The sequence below is a fragment of the Pseudorca crassidens genome, chromosome 15 (genome assembly GCF_039906515.1).
Source record: "Pseudorca crassidens isolate mPseCra1 chromosome 15, mPseCra1.hap1, whole genome shotgun sequence".
Classification (NCBI taxonomy): Eukaryota; Metazoa; Chordata; class Mammalia; order Artiodactyla; family Delphinidae; genus Pseudorca; species Pseudorca crassidens.
In genome coordinates this window covers 64,233,482-64,246,614 of record NC_090310.1, presented here as the reverse complement: position 1 = coordinate 64,246,614, position 13,133 = coordinate 64,233,482, and the positions used below count along the sequence as shown (strand labels likewise).

At 47.1% G+C, this 13,133-nt stretch overlaps 1 protein-coding gene across 3 annotated transcripts in view; it reads right to left on the bottom strand.

Annotated features, from left to right (window-relative positions):
* Window positions 1-2,033: 2,033 nt before the first annotated feature.
* ZNF341 (zinc finger protein 341) overlaps window positions 2,034-13,133 on the bottom strand; it is a 47,577-nt gene continuing 36,477 nt past the window's right edge. For all 3 annotated transcript variants that reach the window (XM_067707847.1, XM_067707849.1, XM_067707848.1), the window contains 4 exons: window positions 12,924-13,056; window positions 10,037-10,148; window positions 9,712-9,782; window positions 2,034-7,936 (listed from right to left, as the gene is read on the bottom strand). In XM_067707847.1, the coding sequence (XP_067563948.1) occupies window positions 7,407-7,936; window positions 9,712-9,782; window positions 10,037-10,148; window positions 12,924-13,056 (846 nt within the window). In that variant the 3' untranslated portion in view covers window positions 2,034-7,406. The remainder of the gene's footprint in view (window positions 7,937-9,711; window positions 9,783-10,036; window positions 10,149-12,923; window positions 13,057-13,133) is intronic.

Genomic DNA, 13,133 nt, shown 5'->3' with positions numbered 1-13,133 from the left:
GTTTGTTCTCTACATCTGTGTCTCTATTTCTGCCCTGCAAACCGGTTCATCTGTACCATTTTTCTAGATTCCACATATATGCGTTAATATACAATATTTGTTTTTCTCTTTCTGACTTACTTCACTCTGTATGACAGTCTCTAGATCCATCCATGTCTCTACAAATGATCCAATTTCGTTCCTTTTTATGGCTAATATTCCACTGCACATATGTACCACATCTTCTTTATCCATTTGTCTGTCGATGGGCATTTAGGTTGCTTTCATGACCTGGCTATTGTAAATAGTGCTGCAGTGGACGTAGGGGTGCATGTGGCTTTTCGAATCGTGGTTTTCTCAGGGTATAAGCCCAGTAGTGGGATTGCTGGGTCATATGGTAATTCTATTTTTAGTTGTTTAAGGAATCTCCATACTGTTCTCCATAGTGGCTGTATCAATTTACATTCCCACCAACAGTGCAAGAGGGTTCCCTTTTCTCCACACCCTCTCCAGCATTTGTTGTTTGTAGATTTTTTGATGATGGCCATTTGCATTTCTGTAATGATTAGTGATGTTGAGCATCATTTCATGTGTTTGTTGGCCATCTGTGTATCTTCTTTGGAGAAATGTCTACTTAGTTCTTCTGCCCATTTTTGGATTGGGTTGTTTGTTTTTTTGATATGGAGCTGCATGAGCTGCTTGTATATTTTGGAGATTAATCTTTTGTCCGTTGATTCATTTGCAAATATTTTCTCCCATTCTAAGGGTTGTCTTTTCATCTTGTTTCTAGTTTCCTTTGCTTTGCAAAAGCTTTTAAGTTTCATTAGGTCCCATTTGTTTATCTTTGTTTTTATTTCCATTGCTCTAGGAGATGGATCAAAAAAGATCTTGCTGTGATTTATGTCAGAGTGTTCTTCCTATGTTTTCCTCTAAGAGTTTTATAGTGTCTGGTCTTACATTTAGGTATCTATTCCATTTTGAGTTTATTTTTGTGTATGGTGTTAGGGAGTCTTATAATTTCATTCTTTTACATGTAGCAGTCCAGTTTTCCCAGCACCACTTATTGAAGAGACTGTCTTTTCTCCATTGTATATCCTTACCTCCTTTGTCATAGATTAGTTGACCGTAGGTGTGTGGGTTTATCTCTGGGCTTTCTATCCTGTTCCATTGATCTATATTTCTGTTTTTGTGTCAGTACCATATTGTCTTGCTTACTGTAGCTTTGTAGTATAGTCTGAAGTCAGGGAGTCTGATTCCCTCAACTCCCTCAGGGAGTTTTTTTCCCTCAAGACTGCTTTGGCTATTCGGGGTCTTTAGGGTCTCCATACAAATTTTAAGATTTTTTGTTCTAGTTCTGTAAAAAATGCCATTGGTAATTTGATAGGGATTGCATTGAATCTGTATATTGCTTTGAGTAGTATAGTCATTTTCACAATATTGATTCTCCCAATCCAAGAACATGGTATATCTCTCCATCTGTTTAAATCATCTTTAATTTCTTTCATCTGTGTCTTGTAGTTTTCTGCATCCAGCTCTTTTGTCTCCCTAGGTAGGTTTATTCCTAGGTATTTTATTCTTTTTGTTGCAACGGTGAATGGGATTGTTACCTTAATTTCTCTTTTTGATCTTTCGTTGTTAGTGTATAGGAATGCAAGAGGTTTCTGTGCATTAATTTTGTATCCTGCGGCTTTACCAAATTCATTGATTAGCTCTAGTAGTTTTCTAGTGGCATCTTTAGGATTGTCTATGTATAGTATCATTTCATCTGAAACAGTGACAGTTTTAACTCTTCTTTTCCAATTTTTATTCCTTTTCTTTTTCTTCTCTGATTGCTGTGGCTAGGACTTCCAAAACTATGTTGAATAATTGTGGCGAGAGTGGACATCCTTGTCTTTTTCCTGATTTTAGAGGAAATGCTTTCAGTTTTTCACCATTGAGAATGATGTTTGCTGTGGGTTTGTCATATATGGCCTTTATTATGTTGAGGTAGGTTCCCTCTATGCCCACTTTCTGGAGAGTTTTGTTTTTTTTTTTTACCATAAATGGGTGTTGAATTTGTCAAAAGCTTTTTCTGCATCTATTGAGATGATCATATGGTTTTTCTTCTTCAATTTGTTAATATGGTGTATCACATTGATTGTGTATATTGAAGAATCCTTGCATCCCTGGGACAAATCCCACTTGATCATGGTATATGATCCTTTTAATGTGTTGTTAGATTCTGTTTGCTAGTATTTTATTGGGGATTTTTGCATCTACATTAATCAGTGATATTGGTCTGTAATTTTCTTTTTGTGTAGTATCTTTGTCTGGTTTTGGTATTAGGGTGATGGTGGCCTTGTAGAATGAGTTTGGGAGTGTTCCTTCTTCTGCAATTTTTTGGAAGAGTTTGAGAAGGATGTTAGCTCTTCTCTAAATGTTTGATAGAATTCACATGTGAAGCCATCTGGTCCTGGACTTTTGTTTGTTGGAAGATTTTTATTCACAGTTTCAGTTTCATAACTTGTGATTGGTCTGTTCATGTTTTCTGTTTCTTCCTGGTTCAGTCTTGGAAGGTTATACCTTTCTAAGAATTTGTCCCTTTCTTCCAGGTTGTCCATTTTATTGGCATAGAGTTGCTTGTAGTAGTCTCTTAAGATGCTTTGTATTTCTGCGGTGTCTGTTGTAACTTCTCTTTATCATTTCTAATTTGATTGATTTGAGTCCTCTCCCTCTTTTTCTTGATGAGTCTGGCTAATGGTTTATCAATTTTGTTTATCTTCTCAAAGAACCAGCTTTTAGTTTTATTGGTTTCTGCTCTGATCTTTATGATTTCTTTCCTTCTACTAACTTTGGGTTTTGTTAGTTCTTCCTTTCTCTAGCTCCTTTAGGTGTAAGGCTAGATTGTTTATTTGAGATTTTTCTTGTTGCTTGCGGTAGGCTTGTATTGCTATAAACTTCCCTCTTAGAACTGCTTTTGCTGCATCCCATAGGTTTTGGATTGTCATGTTTTCGTTGTCATTTGTCTCTAGGTATCTTTTGATTTCCTCTTTGATTTCTTCAGTGATCTCTTGGTTATTTAGTAACGTATTGTTTAGCCTCCATGTGTTTGTGTTTTTTACGTTTTTCTCCCTGTAATTGATTCCTAATCTCATAGCGTTGTGGTCAGAAAAGACGCTGGATATGATTTCAATTTTCTTAAATTTACTGAGGCTATATTTGTGACCCAAGATGTGATCTATCCTGGAGAACGTTCCGTGCGCACTTGAGAAGAAAGTGTAATCTGCTGTTTTTGGATGGAATGTCCTATAAATATCAATTAAATCTCTCTGGTCTACTGTGTCATTTAAAGCTTGTGTTTCCTTATTAATTTTCTGTTTGGCTGATCTGTCCATTAAAGTCCTCTACTATTACTGTGTTACTGTTGATTTCCTCTTTTATAGCTGTTAGCAGTTGCCTTATATATTGAAGTGCTCCTATGTTGGGTGCATATGTATTTATAATTGTTATATATTCTTCTTCGATTGATCCCTTGATCATTATGTAGTGTCCTTCCTTGTCTCTTGTAACATTCTTTATTTTAAAGTCTATTTTATCTGATATGAGTATTGCTACTCCAGCTGTCTTTGATTTCCATTTGCATGGAATATCTTTTTCCATCCTCTCACTTTCAGTCTGTATGTGCGTCCCTAGGTCTGAAGTGGGTCTCTTGCAGACAGCATATATATGGGTCTTGTTTTTGTATCTATTCAGCGAGCCTGTGTCTTTTGGAGCATTTAATCCATTCACGTTTAAGGTAATTATTGATATGTATGTTCCTATTACCATTTTCTTAATTGTTATGGGTTTGTTTTTGTAGGTCCTTTTCTTCTCTTGTGTTTCCCACTTAGAGAAGTCCCTTTAGCATTTGTTGTAGAACTGGTTTGGTGGTGCTGAATTCTCTTAGCTTTTGCTTGTCTGTGAAGCTTTTGATTTCTCCATCGAATCTGAATGAGATCCTTGCTGGGTAATCTTGGTTGTAGGTTCTTCCCTTTCATCACTTTAAATATATCATGCCACTCCCTCTGGCTTGTAGAGTTTCTGCTGAGAAATCAGCTGTTAACCTTATGGGAGTTCCCTTGTATGTTATTTGTCGTTTTTCCCTTGTTGCTTTCAATAATTTTTCTTTGTCTTTAATTTTTGTCAATTTTTTTTTTCGCGGTACGCGGGCCTCTCACTGTTGTGGCCTCTCCCATTGCAGAGCACAGGCTCCAGACGTGCAGGCTCAGCGGCCATGGCTCACGGGCCCAGCCGCTCCGCGGCATGTGGGATCTTCCCGAACTGGAGCACGAACCCATGTCCGCTGCATCAGCAGGTGGACTCTCAACCACTGTGCCACCAGGGAAGCCCTAATTTTTGTCAGTTTGATTACTATGTGTCTCGACATGTTTCTCCTTGGGTTTATCCTGCCTGGGACTCTCTGCACTTCCTGGACTTGGGTGGCTATTTCCTTTCCCATGTTAGGGAAGTTTTCGAGTATAATCTCTTCAAATATTTTCTCGGGTCTTCTCTCTCTCTTCTTCTGGGACCCCTATAATGCAAATGTTGTTGCATTTAATGTTGCCTCAGAGGTCTCTTAGGCTGTCTTCATTTCTTTTCATTCTTTTTTCTTTATTCTGTTCCGTGGCAGTGAATTACAGCATTCTGTCTTCCAGGTCACTTATCCGTTTTTCTGCCTCAGTTACTCTGCTATTGATTCCTTCTATTGTAGTTTTCATTTCAGTTATTGTATTGTTCATCTCTGTTTGTTTGTTCTTTAATTCTTCTAGGTGTTTGTTCTTTCATTCTTCTAGGTCTTTGTTAAACATTTCTTGCATCTTCTCTATCTTTGTCTCCATTCTTTTTCCAAGAGCCTGGATCATCTTCACTATCATTATTCTGAATTCTTTTTCTGGAATGTTTCCTATCTCCACTTCATTTAGTTGTTTTTCTGGGGTGTAATCTTGTTCCTTCATCTGGTACATAGCCCTCTGCCTTTTCATCTTGTCTATCTTTCTGTGATTGTGGTTTTTGTTCCACAGGCTGCAGGATTGTAGTTCTTCTTGCTTCTGCTATCTGCCCTCTGGTGGATGAGGCTATCTAAGAGGCTTGTGCAAGTTTCCTGATGGGAGGGAATGGTGGTGGGTAGAGCTGGGTGTTGCTCTGGTGGGCAGAGATCAGTAAAACTTTAATCCACTTTGTCTGCTGATGGGTGGGGCTGGGTTCCCTCCCTGTTGGTTGTTTGGCCTGAGGTGACCCAACACTGGAGGCTACCCAGCTCTTTGGTGGGGCTAATGGCAGACTCTGGGGGGGCTCATGCCAAGTACTTCCCAGAACTTCTGCTGCCAGTGTCCTTGTCCTCATGGTGAGACACAGCCACCCCCCACCTCTGCAGGAGACCCTCCAACACTAGCAGGTAGGTCTCGTTCAGTCTTCTGTGGGGTCACTGCTCCTTCCCTCCTGGGTCCTGATGCACACACTACTTTGTGTGTGCCCTCCAAGAGTGGAGTCTCTGTTTCCCCCAGTCCTGTCGAAGTCCTGCAGTCAGGTCCCGCTAGCCTTCAAAGTCTGATCCTCTAGGAATTCCTCCTCCCGTTGCCAGACCCCCAGGTTGGGAAGCCTGACGTGGGGCTCAGAACCTTCACTCCAGTGGGTGGACTTCTGTGGTATAAGTGTTTTCCAGTTTGTGAGTCATCCACCCAGCAGTTATGGGATTTGATTTTATTGTGATTGTGTCCCTCCTACCATCTCATCGTGGCTTCTCCTTTGTTTTTAGATGTGGGGTATCTTTTTTGGTGAGTTCCAGTGTCTTCCTGTCGATGACTGTTCAGCAGTTAGTTGTGATTCCGGTGCTCTCACAAGAGGGAGTGATCGCACGTCCTTCTACTCCGTCATCTTGATACAATCCCCCGGCATGCCTTCTTCTGTCCATCAAACACTCTGTGTCAAGGCCTAGATCAAGTGTTACCTCCCCCTCTGAGACTTGCTGTCCCCATCAGTCCCTTCCCTGGCCCTTCTGAGGGCTGGGTACGCTTACCGCCCTTACCCCCTCAGCTGTGCACTGCTGCCTCACTCATCCCTCCCACTGCATCACACCCTTCCTGAGGATGTGGGGAACTCAACCTTGCTCTGAGCTCCAGGCACAGGCTCACACACAGATGTCTGAGGGATATCAGCCTTCAGGGAAACTCAGTGATCAAATTGAGTCCGACAGTCCTCCCGCATCCTGCCCTGTTCCATCTCAGCCTCAGAGTCCTCTCCTGTAACTGAGGCAATGTGGCCCAGCAGGATGGTGGTGAAGACAAATAAGAAAGCACAGGTGAAGGCCCCTTTTCTCCCTCCTTGTCTCCCAGGCAGCCTAGTTTGCTTCCCCCCTGGACTAGCTGGAGATGCGGAAGGGAATGCTGGATGTGGGGGCACCTATGGCCATCCAGAAGGCTGCTCAAAATGGTCCTCTGACTCTGGTTAGAGTTTCTGATTCCCAAGGGTTTTTCGGCAAGGCCCAGGACCCTGCATTTTCAAAAGTGAGTTATAAACCCCTTCCTCCAGGGGTTTCCATGGGACATATTCTGAAATAACTGTTCTGGATGCACCAAACCTCCCTATGGCAATCGGGGCAGCGTAGCTGTGTGAGGAGCCAAGTGACTCCTCAGCCCGCACAAGCTTTGGTGGGGGGAATGCTGCCACCTAGGGGCTAAGAAGGAAACTGCCAAAGCTAGGGCCTGAGCCATGTTGATAAAAACATTTATTGAGCACTTTTTGAGTGCCGGGCACTATGCCAAACTCTATGCCAAACTCTTTGTACATTTCATCATACTGTATCCCAATGACAGCCCTATGAGGTAGTACTGTCATAAGCCCCATTGTACAGATGAGGAATGTGGGGCTCAAAGAGGTGAAGTGACTTACCCAAGGTCACACAGCAAGTAAGTGTCAGCGCTTGGATCTGAATCCAGATCTGGCTCACAGCTGAACTCTAACCACAACACTCGAGTGCCTCCTATATGCCTACATCAGAGTCGTCTGGGGATGCTGGGAGAACTGCATGTGAAAAGGTTTAACAGGTAAGGGCTCCAACCATATCAGGTCCCTGAAGAGCAGCTTAACTAGAGACTGCCCCTAGGCAGCCTGGAGGAGGGGTGGGTGGGACTCCCCTGTCTTCTCTCTCAGGCAGCCTGACCACCAGCCTGGACCAGCCAGACCCTGGGCCATTCAGGCTCAGCTGCCTCAGATCCCAGAATGCTGCAGGGCTTCCCAGCAGGACAGGGGGCCCAGCGAGGCGACCTTGGGCCAGGGTTTACAGAGCATGTTCCAAAAGGATTTTGACCAATGGCTCACTTCCACTGGGAAGGATCTCTAGTCTGCTCCTAGAGGCCCCGGACCCAAAGGTGAGCATCAGGCAGGATGCGGGAGCAAACACAATGGGTCCATCACTCCGAGGCCTGGATGTAGACAGGCACAGCAAGCATGGCACACGGGCCCTCGGCCCCTGCCTGCAGCTCCGCCAGGGCCAGGTTGGAGCCCAGGCCCTCGGCATGCCCGGGCACCACCAGCTCAGGTTCACCCCCCACTGTCCCACCCACTACGATGGACAGCACGGCATCTGGCTCCGAGAAGGGTGGCTTGCCTGGGGCGGCCTCGGGCACTGGCCCAGGCCCTGTGTCCTTCAGCTCCTCCAGCCCCAGTGGGTCAGGCAGGGGGGTCACCACCTTGCGGCCACCAGTGCTGCCGCTGCGGGGGGCTGCCCTCCTCCGGGGGGGCCGCCGGGCTTGCAGGTCCTTGTCCTTTTGGGGGCCGAGGCGGCAGTGGTGGTCCTTGAGGTACTTGTGGCGGGAAAAGCCCTTGGCGCAGCCGGCACAGCGGAACTTGTAGTTGCCTGTGTGGGCGCGCTGGTGCTCGGCGAGGTGGGCACGGCGACTGAAGGACTTGCTGCACAGGGCGCACTTGTGGAGCTTCATGCCTGGGGAGCGAGGGGAAGGCAGTGAGAGGCACCCAGACCCTTCACCCTGCAATGCTGCCCTGGCACTTGGAACAAAGCCCAGTTCCTCAGCTTGCCCTGCGAGCATGGGTGTGATCTGGGCCCTGCTCCCTCCACTCTCATCTCCCACCTTCTCCCAGCCACTTACCCTGTGCCAGCCTCCTGCCTCTGGGCCTTTGCTTGTGCTGTTTCCCCTCTGCCTGGAACAGCAAGCTCAGCCCCTAACCTTGACTAACTTTGCCAGGTCACCATCATCTCTCTCCTCTCTGGTCTGCCTGCCTCACCCTGGCCGCCTCAGACCATTCCCCACAGGGCAGCTAGAGAGGTCTTGGTAAAACCTCTCCATGACACTCCCTGCTCCAAACCCTCCAGTGATTCCCCAAATTTCCCACAGAGCCGCCTGCAGCTGGCCACCCCCTTCACCTCTCAGACACATCCCCTTCCTCTCCCCTCTCTTGTTCTCTGAGCTCCAGGCCTCCCGCCCGCCTTTCCTTGTCTGAAACACCCGCCAGTCTCTTCCCTGCCTGAAGGCTTCGCACTTGCTGCTCCCTCACTCTGGAAGCCATTTCCGGCTCTTCTCCTCCCTCAGACTCAGCTTTCCTGTCACCTCCTCCGGGAAGCCCTCCCTGATACCCACTTCCCTTCTTTCTCTGCCCGCTCACTCTACTTATTTCCATCTTTGCCCTCAGCATATTTTACTGTAACATACTTACTTGTTTGCTGTTCATTTTCAATCTCTGCCACTAAATGCTAAGCTTCCCCAGGAGGGCAGGGTGGGCTTCTGCCTGATTCCCCCATGGCACCCCCAGTGCCTGACACGTGGTATTCTCGCAATAGTCACTCACTGGATGAATCACTAGTGCCTCCATATCCACCATGAAGTCAACTCCGTCCCACACACAGATTGTGCCATGGCCCCCTCAGCCTCCCTGGGATGACAGCTCAGAGAGGGGGCAGTGACTTGCCCGAGGCCACCCAGCAGGACAGTGGTAGTGTCAAGAATCAAGCCCAGGCCCTCTGTCTCCAAGTCCTCAATCTACTCTTAGTTTTCACACATTCTTTAGCCACTAGATCCTGTTTATAAACCAGTGGTTGTTAATCGGGGTGACTTTATTCCCCAAGGATCTTTTGGCTTGTCCCCGGAGACATATTTGGTTGTCATAACCATGGGGTAGAGGCCAGGGATGCTGCTGAACATCGTACAGTGCACAGGGCAGCCGCCCACAACAAAGAATTATCCAGCCCAAAATAGCAATAGTGCCGATATTGAGAAATCTTGTTCTATAGACCAAGTGGTATGTGGAAAGCCAGCCAAGCTGCTCTGGGGAAGCGGCAGCCCCAGGAGCAGCTCTGCGGAGCCACCGGGAAACTGAGTGGTGTGGAGACCCCCTACTCCACACCCAGCTTCCTCGCTCTGCCGAGTGGGCCAAGGAACCTCCCTGGCCTTATCTTGGACCCGCTCAGAACTGGATCTCCCTCCACACCTGACCCCACCTCTGTCACACTGGGTGCCTCTCTAATATACAGTCATCTCCTCCTGAGTCAGCTTCCTCCTCAGCCTGGGGGACTGTGGTTGGCTCACCTCCGTATGCCCTGAGGACCCAAACACAGGCCAGGCTCATGGCTCACAGGAGCAAAAGTCTATTGGCTGGAAGGTACCAGGCAGGGAAAATAAGCCTCACAGGATGTGTTTGCTCTTTCTGCCCAGGGGGCTTGAGCTGAACCAGACCCTCCTGGCACGTCCAGGAGCCACTTACCGGAGTGGGAGAGGATATGAGCCTTCAGCTTGTCTGGCCGGTTGAACTCCTTACTGCAGCCCGTGTGTGTCCTAGGATCCAAAACGCTGGTCAGGGGAGCTCACTAAGCACAGGACTCTCTTGCTGGCCCCCCTGCTAGCCCTGGGCAGGATGGACTCGCTCATCCACCCTAAGGGCTGGGCAGGGAAGCAGCATGGGGGGTGAAGCAGCCAGGCAGGACCCAGGACAGGACAAAAGGAGAGAGGGCCTGCAGCCCTCGGCCCTGACCCCCTTCTATCCCACAGCTGGGTAAACCTGCCCCCTCCCACCCACCGTCTCTACTCACGAGAAGGGGCATTTGTATTTCTTGAATGGCTCATGGATCAACATGTGTCTCTTCAGTTTGTCCTTGCGGTTGAACGCGGACTCACACACTGAGCACTTGTAGGGCTTCTCACCTGCAGGAGGAAACACAGATGGGGGACCAAGGGTGCCGTGAGACGGAGTCTGAATATGGGCGCAGGGGTCTCCATTAGAGGACAGCAACTCCTCTAGGGAGGTGGCCTGGGGGAATATTGCCTCTCCCTTTCCTCGGACTTTGCTTTGCCAAGGAGAAGAGGAGGCTGTTTCAGTTAGGATGGGCAGGAAGGGCCTCTCTGACGAGGCAACACCTGAGGTGGTGAGGGAGCGAGCCATGCAGGAATGTGGGAGTGAGGGTCCCAGGCAGGAGGACAGGTGGGGCACTGCATGTGTCTGAGGAACAATGGGGAGGCCCATGTGGCCGGGTTGGAGCAGGGGAGGGAGAATGAGGCAGAAGAGGAGGTGGGCAAGGCAGCCAGGCCCAAAAGGGAGGGCTTGGGAGGCCAAGGTTTTTACTCTGAGCGGGATGAGAAGCCACCAGAGGGGCTGAGCAGAGGAGGGGCAGGATCTGACTCGAGAGTCTCACAGGCTCCCTCTGGCTGGCTGGGTGTAGAGAACAGATTGAGGGCGTGAGGGTGGAGGCAGGAAGGAGGCTGGTACAAGAAATGGGAAGTGGCCAGGTACGGGTGATGTTCAGAAAGCAGAATCGGCAGCCCTTGCCAACGGACTGGCTGTGGGGCGTGAGAGAATCTAAGGCGTGGGCTGGGTGGATGGCCGTGACATTTACTGAAATGGGGTCCACCAAAGGGGAAGGGGGAATTACACCTCATCTGGTTGAATCCTTGCAACAAACCATAAGGTAAGTCCTAGACGAGAAAACTTAGGTTCCTGGTCTACACCTAGTGTTTGGGGAAAGTAAGATTCCAGCCCAGCAGTGTGACCCAGAGTCCACCTGAGTTGCCCCAGATCGTCTGCTGCAGAACCCATGCGTGGGGCTGGGGCTGAGGGGTGGCATGGAGAGCAGCTCTCACCTAACCGGGGTCAGGGGTCAGAAACTGCCCTTTGGAAAAGGGCTATTATTGGGTTGCTTTACTTCCTGCCATTATTTCCTCTCTGTTCTCCTCTCTGGGATGAATAAAGTACTTTTGAAAAATGCCAACCCAATGATTGAGGAAATTCTGGTCCTTACAATGGAATGTTCTGCAGTCATTAAAAAGATTAAGGTCGATCTGTGTTTCCTGATCTGGAAAGATCTCCTGGCTATATTGCTAGGGGGAAAAGAAAAGTGTAGGACAAGCTTAATACAGTCTCATTTTTGTTAGAAAAAAATACAATCCCCATACTCCAAAAAAGCCCTGGCCATATGGGTTTGTATCGACTCAGAATATGCAGGGAGAAAGGTAGGGGAGGGTACACACCAAACTGTCAGTAGCAATTAAGATCTGAAGGGGGAATTTAACATTTTACTTTAGGTACTTCCATACTGCTTCCATTATTACAAAAAGTATGTATTACTTTTGAATAATAATAATTATTTTAAAAACCAAAAAGAAAGCAATTTGGTAGTATCTATCAAAATTGCCAATGAAGTTACTTTTTTTTTCTTCTTTTATCATAAATATGAAATATATGTAACAGAAAATTTACCATTTTAACCATCTTTAAGTGTACACTTCAGGGGCATTAACTACATTCTTACTGTCGTGCTACCATCGCCACTATCCATCTCCAGAACTTTTTCATCAGCCCAAACTAAAACTCGGTACTGCATATACATTTTAACCTAGCATTTTTTCCACTGCTAGGAATGTACACTACAGATGTATTCCCAAAAGCTTGTCAGGAGACCCAGCATTGTGCATACAAACTAACAGCTGAAAAAATAATTTAAGTGTCCATCCACAGGGAACTGGTTAAATCAAAGATGGTAAATGCAGGAGAATACTATGCAGCTGAGAAAAAGAAGGAGCCATTAGGAACATCTTCAAGGTACCTTGATAAGTGAAGAAAAATGGCGCATAATAGAGTTATAACATGTGCCTGTTTGTGTAAAAGTAAGCACATGTTTTGTATAGATGTAAAATGAAACTAGAATGTCCCGGATGAGACCACTAACAGTGATCACCTTTGGGGAGGGGAATTAGGATCACTCTTCAAACTGCAAACTCCAAGTCACAAACTGATGGTGGTTATTTTAACAACTAAAACTGTACAGATAGAAAATATTGTTTTGTGAAACTTCTGTTTCAGTATATTCTGTGTGTAAGTATGTGTTTCCCGGGTTGCATATAAAATGTATTTTTTACCGTAGGCCATAGTAAAAAAAAAAAAAAAAAAAAAGGATTGTCCATCTGAGGAGAGATGCTTTTGTATTATCAAGGATTTTTTCCTCAGGTTTTCTCAATCTTTAGACTGTTTTCAGTATAAAGCAGAACAGAATTTTTTAACTAATAAAAAACATTTTAAAGCTTAAAAGAAAATAAAGTGTCAATGTATCTCAGCTGGGGAACTAAGGAGAGAGGGTTCTATCCAGGTTTGGGAGGGAATTTTGCATCGAGCACAACGCCCCCACCCCCAGGGGCTCAGAATGACCTCAGGGGCAGAGCCAAGAGTCCCCCCACCCGCCTCCCGAGGCTCATCTCCACTCTAGTGTTGGTGGGAACCCCTTGTTCACTTGAGGGGGCAGGCAGGGGCCAGGAAGGGGATGGGAAGTGGGGATGAAGAGAGGGAGGGGATGGGCAGGAGGGGGCTCAGGTAGAAGGCTGAAGGAGATGGGGAGGAAGGCCAGAGGGGGATGGGAAGGGGAACAGAGAGGGTGTCTGGGGGAGGGGAAGGGTGACTGAGCAGGAGTTGGTGGGGGACAGGGAACCCACCTGAGTGGATGTGAGCGTGCAGTTTGAGGTAGTGCTCCCGCCGGAAGAACTTCTTGCACACCTGGCACTTGAACCTGCCCCCGCTGCCATGGGTGGGCAGGTGACGCCGCAGGTAGCGTTCACAAGGAAACACCTGGCAGAACAGAGGAGTCAGCGTCAGGTCTGACTCACCAGCCCTCGTCACGTTATGAGCTCAAGGGGTCCCTCGTT